Below are 17,345 nucleotides of genomic sequence, written 5' to 3'. Positions count from 1 at the left end.
TGGCACACCTGTATTTCGGGCGTTTCTCCCATTCTTCTCTGCAGATCCTCTCAAGCTCTGTCAGGTTGGATGGGGAGCGTCGCTGCACAGCTATTTTCAGGTCTCTCCAGAGATGTTTGATCGGGTTCAAGTTCGGGCTCTGGCTGGGCCACTCAAGAACATTCAGAGACTTATCCCGAAGCCACTCCTGCGTTGTCTTGGCTGTGTGCTTAGGTTCATTGTCCTGTTGGAAGGTAAAACTTCGCTCCAGTCTGGGGTCCTGAGTGCTCTGGAGCAGGTTTTCATCAAGGATCTCTCTGTACATTGCTCTGTTCATCTTTCCCTCAATCCTGACTACTCTCCCATCATGTTACCATTGGTGTATTAAAACCAGTTGAGCTGACAGCTGATTTGCACTGTTTCGATAAGGGTTTTTCTTAATTTTATACTATTTATTATTATATTATATATCACAAAGTTGTAAGGACGTAATTGTCTAGAATGTCATTGTATGCTGTAGCATTAAGATTTTCCTTCACTGGAATTAAGGGCCTAGCCCAAACAAGGAAAAACACCCCCAGACCATTATTCCTCCTCCACCAAACTTTACAGTTAGCAATATGCATTGGAGCAGGTAGTGTTCTCCTGGCATCCCCCAAACCCAGATTTGTTCCTCAGACTGCCAGATGACGAAGCGTGATTCATCACCTCATAGAACACGTTTCCACTGCTGCGTAGTCCAATGTCAGCGAGCTTTACAAAATTCCAGCCGACTCTTGGCATTGCACATGGTGATCTTAGGTTTGTGTGCGGCTGCTCAGCCATGGAAACCCATTTCATGAAGCTAATGACAAACAGTTCTTGTGCTGATGTTGCTTCCAGAAACAATTTGGAACTACAATAGGTAGTGAGTGTTGCAAAAACTGTCCCGTTTTTTTAGCTTGTGTGGCCTACTACTTCATGGTGGAACCATTGTTGCTAATAGATATTTCCACTTCACAATAACGTTACTTACACTTGACCGGGGTAGCTCGAGCAGGGCAGAAGTTTGACGAACTGACTTGTTGGAAAGGTGGCATCCTATGACGGGTGCCACGTTTTAAAGTCAATGAGCTCTTCAGTAAGGCCATTCTACTGTCAATGTTTGTCTATGCAGATTGCATGGCTGTGTACTCGATTTGAAAAATCTGTCAGCAATGGATTTGGCTGAAATAGCCAAATACACTCATTAGAAAGGGTGTCCACATTCTTTTGTATATATATATATATATATACAGTATCAGTCAGAAGTTTGGACACACCTACTCATTCAAGGGTTTTTCTTTATTTGTACTATTTTCTACATTGTAGAATAATAGTGAAGACATCAAAACTATGAAATAACACATGGAATCATGTAGTAACCAAAAAAGTGTTAAACCAATCTAAATATATTTTATATTTGAGACTCTTCAAAGTAGCTACCCTTTGCCTTGATGACAGCTTTGCACACTCTTTGCATTCTGAGGTTGGGATATACTGTGAACATTATAGTGTAAGAGCTGTTTGAAAAGACTGCCTGAAATGTCAGCCTATTTTGGTGGGAGGGAGTCACAATAGACCAATAAGGAAGGGAGTTACAAACCTCTCTGCCAATGATAACTCATTTTCCCCTTCCCACTCAGACCACACAGACAGTCCAAGCAAAATTGCTATTTTCTAAGATGCTATTTAAAATTTTAAAAAATTGGACAAATTTAATTGAAAACAATTACATTACGGTACTTCATTGTTACCCAGAAACTATTTGACTTTGAGATAAAAACAGCTGCATTGGACTTTTAAACATGCAACATGTGGATGGGGCCTCTATAGGAATAAACTCTACTCTGTAGCTTACCCTGCTTTTTGGCTATATCTACAGTAGAATGTCAATCTAGCCTCAGAATGTCACAGGGAGAAGGTGGTCACTCAGGAGGGTTTAAACTGAAGCATCGTTACAATCAGTTCACTTGTTCAAGCCACGCAGACAAAGAGGCATTTATTGGCCACACACTCGAAGAACTACAAGCACACTAGCACAAAAAAGACAAACTGGCATCGCATCATTGATTAAAATGCAGAATGGTAAATCTCTCTTACAATCAAACAGGATAACGTGGACCGAGAATGAGCGTTTTCCTTGGACAACTGGAATGGACGACCGCAATTGGCCAGCTGAGGATTTACAAACTCTGGCAACTGATACGACAAAAGCTCAGCATAAAAAAAACAAGAGGTGGAGACAATTGTCAACATCAGAGAAGTCAGACTATTTTTCAACACCACAAAGGGGGGTCCAAAAAAACTATTTTGAACAAACAAACAAAAACATGGTCGACACAGAGGAGCGCATTGCTCCTCCACTGGACCTGGAAGTGGATGGGCTGGAGGGGAATGCCCAACAGCCCAACAGTGAGAGTCGGGATGAGGTGGAGGACAGACAAAGGTTGTCAAGGTAACAGTTCCCAGTCTTCATGAGGACAGAAGTCTGGCCGAACCCCTCATAAGAAATTCTCCAACCACAACATCAGCTCCAAATATAGCATTGTCTCCTACAGGAAGAAACGCAAAAGGTAACACTCGCCAAAAGATTGACGAGTTTGAGTCCATGATGAAGAATCTAGAACATTCTATTGATGTCCGTTTCCTTGAAGCAGGCTATACTGCAGCTTTACTTCAACTACAAGGAGTTGGATGTGGACTGAGGGGCATGCTAAACCAGTCACTATGCAAACTGGCATAACGATCACCTATTGTTAGGGGGTTGTTTATCTGTCTAATACACAATCTTAAAAGACTGTGTATTATATCTCAAATGTTGACGTTTTACTGTAATGCGATGTCCCTACTCAAGCCAAATGAATGTTCGACATGTAAAAAGTCTAAGTTCCCACCGACTTGGAATGACTACTGATAAGAGCTCAATATGCACAGAAGTATTGTAATAATATAATCCCCAGAATTAAGTTTACTTCAATTGAAAATAACAGTGGGAAACATGTAATTATGTAAGGCAGGTATTTGATTAGTAGATCAAAAAAAATAAGAGGCTTGGGGACATAGTAATCCTACTAGCAGATTTACAGTGCCTTCGGAAAAGTATTCAGACCCCTTGGCCTTTTCCACATTTTGTTACGTTTATAGTCTTATTCAAAAATGTATTATCATTTTTTTTCACTCATGAATCTTCACACAATAACCCATAGTGATAAAGAAAAAACAGGTTTTTAGAAACATTTGCTAATTTATTCAAAATAAAAACCTGAAATATGACATTTACATAAGTATTCAGACCCTTCACTCAGTACTTTGTTGAAGCACCTTTGGTAGCAATTACAGCCTTGAGTCTTATTGGGTATGACGCAACAGGCTTGGCACACCTGTATTTGGGGAGTTTATCCCATTCTTCTCTGCAGATCCTCTCAAGCTCTGTCAGGTTGGGTGGGGTGCGTCGCTGCACAGCTATTTTCAGGTCTCTCCAGAGATATTCGATCAGGTTCAAGTCCGGACTCTGGCTGAGCCACTCAAGGACATTCAAAGACTTGTCCCGAAGCCACTCCTGCGTTGTCTTGGCTGTGTGCTTAGGGTCGTTGTCCTGTTGGAAGTGAGTGACTTCCTGTCTGGCCACTCTACCATAAAGGCCTGATTGGTGGAGTGCTTCAGAGATGGTTGTCCTTCTGGAATTTTCTCCCATCTCCACAGAGGAACTCTGGAGCTCTGTCAGTGACCATAGGGTTTTTGCTTACCTCCCTGACCAAGGCCCTTCTCTCCCTATTGCTCAGTTTGGCCGGGCAGCCAGCTCTAGGAAGAGTCTGGTTGGTTCCAAACTTCTTCCATTTATGAAGGCCACTGTGTTCTCGGGGAGCTTCAATGCTGCAGAAATATTTTGGTACCCTTCCCCAGACACAATCCTGTCTTGGAGTTCTACGGAGAATTTCTTCGACCTTATATAGACAGGTGTGTGCCTTTCCAAATCATGTCCAATCAATTGACTTTACCACAGGTGGACTTCAGTCAAGTTGTAGAAACATCTCAAGGAAACTCCATAGCTTAATTTCAAGTCTCATAGCAAAGAGTCTGAATAAGTTTGTAAATAAGGTGTTTAAAAAAAAAAAAGTGCAAACATTTCTAAAAACCTGTTTTTGCTTTGTCATTATAACGTAACAAAATATGGAAAAAGTCCAGCGGTCTGAATACTTTCCCAAGGAACCTGGCCTGTATAGATTTCAATTCAGTTTGGTAAGCACTGGAAGTATGAATGTAAGCATCTTAAAACCCACCGCAATTTTTATTTTATTTTAAGGTGATCAACCCAAGAAGTTCTGCTATTTAAATGTATATAGTTCCCGTTAGGCCATAAGATCAACTACTAAAGTTAACCCCTAAAGCTCTCTGTAACAGCCATACCTTTCCATGCCGTAATATTTCCAGTGAGAAAGTGTAGGCCTATAGTTTCTCGTGAAATATTTGTTGCAAAAAAATTGGAAAAAGAAACCCACATTAAATGATCATTTTTAATATCTATTCAGAAAAGGAGAAAGAATATCATTTTATCAACAACAGTCCCCTCTAGTGTTAGAGAAATATACATACAGTATGTACTAAACCTATAACCATATAGTAATAAAGAAGCAGCTCTTATTATCCTAAGTGAGACATAAGGTGTAGGGTGAAGTGGCCCGTAGACACCGATCTTGGGTCAGTTTTGCATTTCCCCCCACTAATCGTTGAGGTTAGGATTGGGGGAAGGGAAGTCGAACCTAGATCGGTACCTTAGGGGAAACGTCAACCCGGAGCTGAGTCATAACCTCACATAATACAATGCAATTCTTTTTAATCTCATAAAAATAAAAAATGTCTTTAGCAAAGCTATCTGTGATATGTAATGTCTACACAGGCTCATGCACACTCCATGCATTTCAATTTGTACATAAAATGGTATTTCAAACAGAGAATATGTATTTACATGAATCATAGAAAAGTGGCATAATATATCCAGCCATTTGGCACTGAAACAGTAAGAAATATGGTACATTGTGTGGTCAAACCGAGAGCTACAATATAGAGAACATCTGTAGAAAAATAGTCGATATGCCACGGCTCTTTAGAGAACATTTGTTTTTGCAAAGCTGATGAACATACAGTGTAAAACCAAAGAGCTCAATAAAAAGTGCAACTCCAGTAAACAATGCATCCGAAAACACTGATTTACATTGTCTAATAGCTGCCCTTTCAAATCATTTCCGGGGCCTCATAAGTCATGCAAAATTCAAAAGTTGATCATGATTAAAAAAAACAAAAACATTGCACATCCCAACACCACCCTCAAACCAACACCATGCATATTCCTATTGCGACAGACCACATCCAAAACACACACACAGCACAGTCAAGTACTGGAGTGTCGATCACTAATGCATGAATAGTGCTGTAGCCCTGTACTCCCGTCATTCAGCGCGGTAGTGTGTGAACTGCCACTTCTGGTAGGGACTGGTAGGCTCACACCTCTTCAGCTGCATGCGGTCACCCAGAGCCCCAGCCTCAAGACACAAACGCTGGGAAGCAAGCTCCGTAACGAGGTGCTCCACCTGAACAAAGACGACACAGGGAAATAGTACAGTAAGCACCACGATGCACATAATGTTAACTTTCAATCAGCAAAGGAGCACTGCTGCTACCTCGCTCTCCAACCAAGGTGTTGTGAATTGAGCTGCAAACCCTGACGAGGCTAAGGACCAAAAATGCAATGGTTTTAACAATAAAAGAAGCCATTTAAAAATCAATATCCACCATCCTCAAAGAGTTGCTGAATTTCCTCTTCACTCCAACCTTCAAGCACACTGTACATCTTCTGTATGCTAGTTGCTGACAGTAGCTTGGCATAAGAATAACAAATATTCGTCACAAAAATCAATACCCAGAGAACTCTAGTAGAGGAGGTAAAGGCCCACTGTAAAGCGAACCTACCAGAGCAGAGTTGGAGACCTTGTGGAGCCAGCGTAGCTGTGGCTTGGTGTTGTCACACGGCTGCATAGCCAGGCTGCTACCTTTGTCCTGAGCAGTGAGACAGACATCTTTCTGGCGAACGTGCCTCATCCAGGTGTAATTGAAGTGCTGATTCTGAGGTTTAGGGACAGAGGGGATAGTTAAGATGTGTCCCAAATGGCACCATTACCTATATAGTGCACTGCTTTTGACCGAGACCCATAGGGTAGTGCAATATCTAGGGAATATGGTGCAATTTGGGATGCCAGACATACAGTATCAGTCAAAAGTAGAAGACACCTACTCATTCAAGGGTTTTTCTTTATTTTTTACATTGTTGAATAGCGAAGACATCATCAAAACTATGAAACATGAGGAATCATGTAGTAACCGAAAATGTTAAACAAATCCAAATATATTTTATTTTTCAGATTCTGCAAAGTAGTCACCCTTTGCCTTGACACACTCTTGGCATTCTCTCAACCAGCTTCATGAGGAATGTTTTTCCAACAGTCTTGAAGGAGATCCCACATATGCTGAGCACTCACTGGCTGCTTTTCCTTCACTGCGGTCCAACTCATCCCAAACCATCTCAATTGGGTTGAGGTCGTGTGATTGTGGAGGCCAGGTCATCTGATGCAGCACTCCATCACTCTCCTTCTTGGTCAAATAGCCCTTACACAGCCTACCGTTCACCTACTCTGCATCTCACAATGACACGGCGGTTGGAAGCAAAAATCTCAAATTTGGACTCATCAGACCAAAGGACAGATTTCTACTGGTCTAATGTCCATTGCTTGTGTATCATCTTGGCCAAAGCAAGTCTCTTCTTCTTATTGGGGTCCTTTAGTAGTGGTTTCTTTGCAGCAATTCGACCATGAAGGCCCGATGCTTCTCTGAACAATTGATGTTGAGATGTGTCTGTTACTTAAACTTAGTGAAGCATTTATTTTGGCTGCAGTTTCTGAACCTGGTAACTAATGAACTTATCTTCTGCAGCAGAGGTAACTCTGGGTCTTCCTTTCCTGTGACGGTCCTCATGAGAGCCAGTTTCTTCACAACACTTGATGGTGTTTGTGATTGCACTTGAAGGAACGTAAAAATTTCCCCAGATTGACTGACCTTCATGTCTTGAAGTAATGATGGACTGTCGTTTCTCTTTTCTTATTTGAGCTGTCCTTGCCACAATATGGAATTGGTATTTTACCAAATAGGTCTATCTTCTGTATACCACCACTACCTTGTCACAACACAACTGATTGGCTCAAACACATTAAGGAAACAAATTCCCAAAATTAACAAGGCACACCCATTAATTGAAATGCATTCCAGGTGACTACCTCATGAAGCTGGTTGAGAGAATGCCAAGAGTGTGCAAAGCTGTCAAGGCAAATGGTGGCCACTTTGAATGTAAAATATATTTGTGTTTGTTTAACACTGTTTTGGATACTATATGATTCCATGTGTTCACTATTATTCTACAAATGTAGAAAACAGTAAAAATAAAGAAAAACCCTTGAATGAGTTGGTGTGTCCAAACTTTTGACTGGTACTGTATAATTAGGCTTCATGATAACTATGGGGTTTTCAAGGCCGGTTGGGTGTGTGTTTTACTCAACAAGGATTCCATAGTGGTTTATAGTCATAAGACAGTTGTTCATTTCAAATGGGGCATTTAGGAGTATTTACCAGCTTGCTGAGATCACATATCTCAAAGGCAAGGGAGCCTTTCTGCAGAGCGAGGCATTTTCTTACTCCACGATTGAAAACCTAGCAAAGGAGGATCACAGGTATAACATTTCATGTCAATGCGTTGAGCAGTCATAACAGTAGTTTACGTAGGCATTGTCACTGCACTATTGACACTAGAAAAGCTTCTCATTTCTTTCCATTCTGTGCCTTCAACAGATCCTGACAGACAACTGTCACAAGCCAGTCACTTTTTGTTCAGATAAGAGGACAATTGGCCTCTGTGTTGCAGAGGCATTGAGAGCAGACAAGTAAACATCCCACTTTCATAAAAAAGTACAATTGTCTGTCAGCATCGAGATGCGGGATAAGTTAACGGAAAAATAAACTAAGAGTAACAATTGTTTGCCAGAAAAAGAGCAAACGCAATATATTCTAAGATAAACAGCCTAAAAGCAAAAACTGGATTCCTACTAATTCAGTAGAGACAATGATTTTAAGCATTTCAAATAAAGTTATAAACCACAGGAATAAACTGCACAAGGGTTTTGAGCATCTGGAAAAGTGCTATAAATATCAAATAAATTATTTTTATAATAAAAAGTACACCTACTAGCCCCTCAGCTTTGACCAATGGAGCAACCATGTCTGGGTACACATTATCCAGGTACCATTTGAAGCTCTTGCACTTGAGCTTCTTCCGGAGCTCGATCTGGTCTGTGAGGTTGCCAATGTCGATGACACTCCTATCCAGCAGATGGTAGTATCCATGGCCGTAGAACAGGTCCTTGTACTCATCCAGCCACACCTCTGCCACCCTGGCCAGGTTACGCTCGACCGTCTTCTGCCTGTCCTTGGGGAACTTGTATGGGTTGGCGCCTCGGAAAATGTGGCCCACTCTGGAACATGGGATGATCTCGATCTCACCTCCACACATCCAAATCTGCAAAAACAACACAAGTAGGATGTGATCAGAACATTTGATCGAAGTCCCACGCGGCACCCTATTGCTCATCGGGCTCTGGTCAAAAGTAGTGCACTACATAGGGTATAGGGTGCCATTTAAGAGGCGGCCTTGATCATGAGCGGAGTTAAGTGTGTATTCCTGGAACAGGTTGAAGAATAACAAAACCTGCAAATAGTTCAATCTCTAAAAAACAACAACACAAAAAAACCCAGAAGAAATCAGTCACTGACCTTAAAAGAGATCTCCATGTTCTCTCCACCCCATACATCCAAGCCAGGATCATAAGAGCCCAGTTCATAGAAGTACTTCTTATCGATGGAGAAAAGTCCTCCTGCCATGATGGGACACCTGAGAAACAAAGTACACAGTCATACACAAGGGAGGGACTAACCTGAACTTATGCAATAAGTACCATTTGTTTCGCTGCGAAACATTTTCTGTTGAGATTTCCTGGAGATTGAATTACTCAGTTTCTCTCAAAACACAACATTCCTCCTTGGTCTTATTAACTTAAGAGTAATTTGGATGAGTCAGAACTTGGCCCTGTTGGAATACTTCCATCCTGCATCCTTCCTTCCTCCTTTCCTTGAAGTAGTCACTGATCTCAGCTGATTGGATTGGTGAAAGTAATAGGTTGGCGTAAACTAGCATTGACCTATCCAATCGTGTATAGATCGATGATTAACTGAAGGAAACAAGGAACGAAGGATGAATTTCCAAAGTATTAGAAGAGGGCCCCAATACTTATGTACTTGAACTAATCCGCAACTGTTACAACACAACAAATTCTCCAGTGTTAAATCAACACTAGCTAGGTTTCATGCAAATATTCCCAAAAATGTGCATAAAAACAATATGCTCATTTTCCCACCACAGATGCGTTTCCATCAAATTGACTTGCAGATAAAGGCTGTGCGTGATGGCGTAGTGCACATAAAAAAATACCTCTTGCGGTTAAAATTCCCATGTACCAAATTAAAAATATATATATGGTTGGCTAGAGAGCACATATAGCCCACATGAGAGAGATTATTATGGACAAAAGAGACAGATTCAATTTATTAGTCAAATGGCAGCCAAGCATCGATCATCATGTCACCACAATAACACCCTCAATATTTACTGGAAAGGAGCATCAAGCTCATCACCTTGCACTGTGAAGTTAATCTGTAGTTAAATAAATTGCATGCTTTCCCAATGGGTCATAGTGGGAGGACCACAACATTGTCATCACATGACTCCATGTTTACTTCAATATTATTGTTATAATAACCATATTTGCACATAAAAGCGTTTCCACCGACATCTCCCATCATTCATTTTACGAATACATAGAGAGCCCACCTTGTCTAGCGTATTTCGTTTTTTCAACATTTGGAAAATTTACCCAAAAATGTTGTTTCCATCAGGCCTGGCATGACATTTGTTTATCCATCATGCACTTTACACACATAAAAAGTTTGGATGGAAACCTGGTTAGTGACAATGTTAAGTTTGCAGAGTTTCAAAAGAAAAAGCCATAACTCAGACTGGCCAATAAAAATAAAAGATTAAGATGGGCAAAAGAACACAGACATTGGAACTCTGCCAAGAAGGCCAGCATCCCGGAGTCGCCTCTTCACTGTTGACGTTGAGACGGATGTTTGCGGGTACCATTTAATGAAGCTGCCTGTTAAGGACTTGTGAGGCGTCTGTTTCTCAAACGAGTCACGCTAATGTACATGTCTTCTTGCTCAGTTGTGCACCAGGGCCTCCCACTTCTCTTTCTATTCTGATTAGAGCCAGATTGCCCTGTTCTGTGAATGGAGTAGTACACAGCGTTGTACGAGATCCTCAGTTTCTTGGCAATTTCTCACATGGAATAGCCTTCATTTCTCAGAACAAGAATAGACTGACGGGTTTCAGAAGAAAGGTCTTTGTTTCTGGCCATTTTGAGCCTGTAATTGAACTCACAAATGCTGATGCTCCAGATACTCAACTACTCTAAAGGCAGACAGTTGTATTGCTTCTTTAATCAGCACAACAGTTTTGAGCTGTGCTAACATAATAGCAAAATTGTTTTCTAATGATCAATTAGCCTTTTAAAATTATAAACTTGGATTAGCTAACACAACATGCCATTGGAACACAGGAGTGATGGTTGCTGATAATGGGTCTCTGTATGCCTATGTAGATATTCCATAATTTGAAAAAAATTAAAGCCATTTCCAGCTACAATATTAACAATGTCTATACTGTATTTCTGATCAATTTGATGCTATTTTAAATGGACAAAAAAAGGGCTTTTCTTTCAAAAACAAGTACATTTCTAAGTGACCGCAAACTTTTGAACGGTAGTGTATATTCCAGACTATGACATCGCTCGTTCTGATATTTTTTTATTTTTGAATTGTTGTGCGTATTCTTGTGTACCTATTAGGCACAAGAGTGAAAGCCCTGTCTAGTTTAGTTAAAGTGAGAGTAACTTGGTGAGTTAGAAGGGAAGTGGAGGGGGTGAAAGATAAAGGGAGGAAGAGGGAGCACTGTTGGAGCTAGAAACTTCTGCGTACGTGACCAATAAATTCAGATTTTTTTAAATTAGCCAATTGTCAATCCTGTGGACTTCACCAAGTGAGTTCCTACCGTTCCTCCTATGTTATCATGCAACTGTTTATGACAATACATATATCATAACCCACTGGGCGTAGACGTCAAATCAACTTCAATTCCATGTTGGTTCAACGTAGTTTCATTGAAATGACGTGGAAACAACATTGATTCAACCAGTGTGTGCCCAGTGGGAATTACTTACTTTGAAAGCCAAGTTTTACCCTAACAGTGGTGTTAGGAACCTCCTGCTTTACAGGCCAGCAAATCCCATTATGCTGGCTTGCAGAGTGATGTGTAATTCTCACTCTTAGAGTTAATTTAACACCCTGAATCAACACTAGAAACGCTACACTGAAGGAAAAATAAACACTAGCCAATTTGCTGTGTTTGTAAACACACAGTAATGAGGGACGTTATGAAATCCAGAACTACCTGATGGGATCTGAAGCCTTCATGTGATTCTTCTTAATGACTTCCTCTGATAACCTGCGCCACCAAAACACCAAGGGCCATTTGAATACCCCTCTTTGGAAGTTGTCAACCAACGCATAGCTGTAAACAGAATATCATTAAACAAATATTACATTACTGGATTAACAATGCGTGAGGTAATGAAATGTGCGAAACTCAAGATAGCGCCGACAAATCACATATATCAACAACATCCAGTAAACAGGATGTTGCATCAAACCTGGCTGCATAAAAACAAGTTGATACAATTCTGGTCATCAGGGTTACTTTTCACAGCAATGTATACAGGTAAGTTCAACATGAACCCTAGAAGTCAGAAGGCCGTTGACTCAAATATTCAGAAAATGTTAAAAAAAAAAGCTGTGAACGTAATATTTCTAATGATGTAGGATTTGTAGGTAACACACAAAGCTTCCATTGCTGCAATGTTATCACACATTTTGCAACTCTAGGGACATAGTCAGATAAGTAAGCAATGGCCGAGCCAGAACGGCCCAGTCTAGGTAAATAAAGAGACATTGTGCCCCCAGATGATACTTACAGACCAAATTTGGGGGTCTAACTCCTAGACAATAAGGTTGAATAATAACTCTGAAATTAGAGCTTGGGCAATAAACCAAAATGTAACACCGACCGAAATAATCACTTCTTGAGAAAATGTTACTGATAATTCCGATAAAGTAGCCTACACTAGAGAAATATGAAGTTTGAAATGAAATAAGTACGCTAATATGGGCGAGTGCTAACAGGACAATTGATAGCTACAACTTTTAAAGTAGTAGTAGTTTTAAGTGTAATGTAAAAAAAACTGATGCACATTAATGTTTGATATTTATTGTTCAATTCATCGTGATAATTCAGTCAATTTACAGTGGAGCAAAAAAGTATTCAGTCAGCCACCAATTGTGCAAGTTCTCCCACTTTAAAAAGATGAGGCCTGTAATTTTTAATCATAGCTACACTTCAACTATGACAGACAAAATGAGAAGAAAAAAAAATCCAGAAAATCACGCTTCACAGTAGGTATGGTGTTCTTTGGATACAACTCAGCATTCTTTGTCCTCCAAACGCGACGAGTTGGGTTTTACCAAAAAGTTATATTTTGGTTTCATCGGACCATATGACATTCTCCCAATCTTCTTCTGGATCATCCAAATGCTCTCTAGCAAACTTCAGACGGGCCTGGACATGTACTGTCTTAAGCAGGGGGACACGTCTGGCACTGCAGGATTTGAGTCCCTGGCGGCGTAGTGTGTTACTGATGGTAAGGCTTTGTTACTTTGGTCCCAGCTCTCTGCAGGTCATTCACTAGGTCCCCCCGTGTGGTTCTGGGATTTTTGCTCACCGTTCTTGTGATCATTTTGACCCCACGGGGTGAGATCTTGCGTGGAGCCCCAGATCGAGGGAGATTATCAGTGGTCTTGTATGTCTTCCATTTCCTAATAATTGCTCCCACAGTTGATTTATTTAAACCAAGCTGCTTACCTATTGCAGATTCAGTCTTCCCAGCCTGGTGCAGGTCTACAATTTTGTTTCTGGTGTCCTTTGGTCTTGGCCATAGTGACGTTTGGAGTGTGACTGTTTGAGGTTGTGGACAGGTGTCTTTTATACTGATAACAAGTTCAAACAGGTGCCATTAATACAGGTAACGAGTGGAGGACAGAGGAGCCTCTTAAAGAAGAAGTTACAGGTCTGTGAGAGCCAGAAATCTTGCTTGTTTGTAGGTGACCAAATACTTATTTTCCACCATAATTTGAAAATAAATTCATAAAAAATCCTACAATGTGATTTTCTGGATTTATTTTTCTCATTTTGTCTGTCATAGTTGAAGTGTACCTATGATGAAAATTACAGGCCTCTCATCTTTTTAAGTGGGAGAACTTGCACAATTGGTGGCTGACTAAATACTTTTTTGCCCCACTTGTATCGTGATATGGATTTTTTTCCATATCGCCCAGCTCTAATAGGGGGCGTCCCAAATGGTATCCTAGTCCTTACATAATGCACTACTTTTGACCTGGGCCCATAGTGCAAATTCATACAAAATAAATAAGATATACCTTATCTACATACAGTACCGGTCAAATGTTTTAGAACACCTATTCATTCAAGGGTTTTTCTTTATTTTTACTATTTTCTACATTGTAGAAGAATAGTGAAGAAATCAAAAGTTTGAAATAACACTTCTCAAGCCAAAGGGTGGCAATATATAAAATATATTTTGATTTGTTTAACACCTTCTGGGTTACTACATGATTCCATATGTGTTATTTCATAGTTTTGATGTCTTCACTATTATTCTACAATTGAGAAAATAATAAAAATTTAATAAAAACCCTTGAATGAGTAGGTGTTCTAGAACTTTTGACCGGTAGTGTAAGTATTCAGACCCGTTTCTGAGAGACTCAAAAATGAGCTCAGGTGCATCTCGTTTCCATTGATCATCCTTGAGATGTTTCTACAACTTGATTGAAGTCCACCTGTGGTAAATCCAATTGATTGGACATGATTTGGAAAGGCACACACACCTGTCTATATAAAGTCAAATGGGTCTGACTACTTTCCAAATGGACAGTATACAGGAAATGTGCCATTTGAGACGCAAGCATTTAGTATTATGGTAATGATACATTACCTCATGTCCTTGTCACTGATGACGTCGATGACTGGGCAGGCCACTTTCCTCCTGTCTATGTACACTCTCTCCAGCAGAGGTTCCAACCAGCCCACGTTGCATTCAATATGCGAGTCAAGAAAAGTCAAAACATCACCTGAAGGGAAATGCAAACAAACCACTGAAGACAAACAAACCCTTGACTGCATCATGTACGGGAGGACAAGACTGAGATTTCTTTGCATTGAATATTTAGTTTAAACAGCATACAATGTAAGCGAGAGTGGTCATACGATATAGCAGGATGTGGTTGGTTACCTTTGGCAATGGCGGCTCCTGCCAGCCTAGCTCGGATCAGGCCCTGCCTCTCCTTCAGACGGACGATCCGCACTTTGGGAAACTGGGACATGTACACATCCAGGGGGTTCTTGAGATATTCTGAAAGAGTAGATGAGAGCGAGTGTGTTTAGGGCACCGAATTGATTCTGACTATGTGACCTGCCCAAGAAAAACTCCAGGCCCTATTTATAAAGCTATCGTTGCTGTCTGAAGATCTCCAAATCTGTAACTTTACAGTATATTGCAAAAAAAATGCCATATTCTACAATTAAGAATATACAAAACTTCAGTAGCTAGGTTGAACACATTTTCTTGGTCCTAGAGTCATGAAATTGTCTTCAGTTGGGCCCAGAATTTCCCTGGACACAACAGACGGCAGGGAAAAACTCTGAACCCATCCTCTACTGTTTACCAGGAAAGCTCCTCCTCCCTCTTACCTTTGGAACTAAAGTCATCCACCAGGATGATCTCTTTGAGAAGGTGTGGTGGAGAGCGATTGAGGACACTGTGGACGGACCGGAGCAAAGTGGACCATACCTCATCCACAAAGCAGAAGATCACACTGGTGGTGGGCAAGTCATCATGGACCACACTCTCAGAACACCTGGAGAACAACACAACACAGTAAACAAGAGTGGTTACCTAATGCTAACTGTACTATATCACTATATGGGTGTCTGTATGAGGAATACAAGTGTGGGAATACGTGAGTATGCATGATGTGGTCAAGGCCAGAGTGTGACTCACGTATGCGGTCTGGTGTCTGGGATGGCTCGGTCCACAGGGATCTGGTCACTCAGGTACACGTTGAAATGGCCTTCATTCCACCGGTTCCTCACCTCCTGCTCTTTGTCACTGGGCACCATGGCTGCTTTCCCAAATTGCCCAATTGCATCGGCATCTCTGGGGGCTTCGGTCATGTCTAATGCCAGCACTTTGTGAACGCCTGTGTTTCGAACGTCTGTGGAGTTTGTGGGAACTCCTGGTTGACGTTTTAACTTTGCTCTAGGAAGTACGGTCTCCTTTAAGGCATACGGCTTACCTTTATCAACTGCATTGATCCGTTTGTCCTTAATATTGACGACCACCTCCTTTCCTTTCAGTACATCCTTTTTGACAGATTTAACTGTGCGGTCCACGGCAACTTTGTATTTTATAAAGCTTTCTTGTATGCCAGGCTCCAGTGGATCTCGGACTCTCTCATTCTTCTTTTGGTCCATTTTTGCTTTGGCTTTTTGCATTAGGCCTATATTTTCCTCTGCTTTCTCTGTCTTTTTTGAGGTCAATGTTTCCACATGTTTTCCTTCTTGAACACCAGGTGGCACTTTGGTGAAGTTCGAAAGCACTGCCACTTTCTTATCCTCGGACTTCACCACATTTAGCATCAAGTCCACTGCCTTTCTTGACAGGTCTTTGACAGGCAAAGGATCTTTGACGGGCGTTTTCGTATTCAAAGGCACACTCAACTGTCCTGTGACATGATTCACTGTTTCGATTTGGTTAGGCTTAAAAATGACATAATTTCCTTGTTCTGACTTTGGTTGGGCATTCCCCCCTTGTTGCTCATGTGAATTGACTTTGTCCTTCAACTGCGGGTCCTTTTTGGCAGCAGGTCTTCGCTTTCTGCCCACTTCAAGGACTTTCTTTTCATTCTGGAGTGGACCTTTATTACCTGCCTCGTCCAGGTCCAAGTCTAACTGTGTACGCTCCGTGGCCTGCGGTGTGACAGTCAGCCTTTCCTTCACTACGCTTTCTTTCAGAAGTTGGCTGTTAACATCATTCATTGACAGGCGAAGTGCTACCATATCAAACAGTAGCCAAATGACAGATGCAATGAAAACAAATGCAAGTGCCCTCCCACTACCCCTAAAGTATTTCCTTACAGCCTTCATTTTTAGTACGTCTGGATATACTAGGTCACAGTATCTTATTAATGCATGCACGCGTCATACTTCTCCCCCTCCCCGTTCAACATCTCTTTACTTTGGGGTAGTTTTAGTAGGCTATTGCCTGCGTGGCATTCCACGCGGTTTTGGCCAAACAACGGTTTGTTGAACTATTGTGAATTTTGTAGCGAAACGCAACAATGTATCAATAAAACTTACCTCCGCGTTGCCCATTTACTTCCCTGAACAGTACAATGTGTATCGTGCGCTTCCCACTAATATGGAAGTACACAGGCAATTATCTTGCAATTTGTTGTTCACTTACTTGCCCTCACCTAATGTCTTTGAATGAGAAAAGAAAAGATCATATTCCCTTGAGCAGAATGCAAAACCACAGACATCCATTTGAGTTCGTTGACACATTTGCGCCCTGTTCTGTCGTGGAGGTAGCGCCCATCAATGACATATTTCAACGTTGAGAGCACACACAGTGACTGGATAGACAGCTTCATTTTATGCAAACCGTTTTAGGGTACGTCGAAGGTGGCGTGAAAGTGGATGTGGCCTGTCTAATGTAAACAAAAGAAGGCATGATGCGTCGCACAGTGAGTGTAGGCCTGAACAAAAACTGATTTTTTTTCTTTTTTTCTTTCCCCCGACAGTTTTTTGGGGTCAGTAATGGACCTTTGCACATCCGTTTTTTTTACTTTGAAATTATAGCAAAGTGTGACGTGTCAATATGGTGATAATAGGGTAAATCAAGCATAACCGGTGTAACCAGTACAGGTGTGTCGCTTACTTTGGT

At 41.1% G+C, this 17,345-nt stretch overlaps 1 protein-coding gene across 1 annotated transcript; it reads right to left on the bottom strand.

Annotated features, from left to right (window-relative positions):
• Positions 1 to 4,500: 4,500 nt before the first annotated feature.
• On the bottom strand, positions 4,501 to 17,201 carry LOC112234146 (polypeptide N-acetylgalactosaminyltransferase 5-like). Its single transcript, XM_024402158.2, has 10 exons — positions 15,402 to 17,201; positions 15,092 to 15,258; positions 14,634 to 14,753; positions 14,337 to 14,472; positions 11,663 to 11,782; positions 8,872 to 8,989; positions 8,288 to 8,617; positions 7,675 to 7,755; positions 5,968 to 6,120; positions 4,501 to 5,588 (listed from the first exon to the last, which is right to left on the bottom strand). The coding sequence occupies exons 1-10, from the start codon at positions 16,544 to 16,546 to the stop codon at positions 5,448 to 5,450; spliced, it is 2,511 nt and encodes an 836-aa protein (XP_024257926.1). The 5' UTR covers positions 16,547 to 17,201; the 3' UTR covers positions 4,501 to 5,447.
• Between the last annotated feature and the right edge of the window lie 144 nt (positions 17,202 to 17,345).

Source organism: Oncorhynchus tshawytscha, linkage group LG03 (genome assembly GCF_018296145.1).
Source record: "Oncorhynchus tshawytscha isolate Ot180627B linkage group LG03, Otsh_v2.0, whole genome shotgun sequence".
In the NCBI taxonomy this organism is placed as follows: Eukaryota; Metazoa; Chordata; class Actinopteri; order Salmoniformes; family Salmonidae; genus Oncorhynchus; species Oncorhynchus tshawytscha.
This window is presented reverse-complemented; position numbering and strand designations above follow the sequence as displayed.

Coding starts and splice junctions, on each gene's coding strand:
- LOC112234146 (XM_024402158.2), bottom strand. CDS start 16,546: ATGAAGGCTGTAAGGAAATACTTTAGGGGTAGTGGGAGGGCACTTGCA. Junction 8,618..8,871: donor ACATGGAGATCTCTTTTAAG/GTCAGTGACTGA, acceptor TTGTTTTTGCAG/ATTTGGATGTGTGGAGGTGA. Junction 6,121..7,674: donor TATGTGATCTCAGCAAGCTG/GTAAATACTCCT, acceptor CCTAAACCTCAG/AATCAGCACTTCAATTACAC.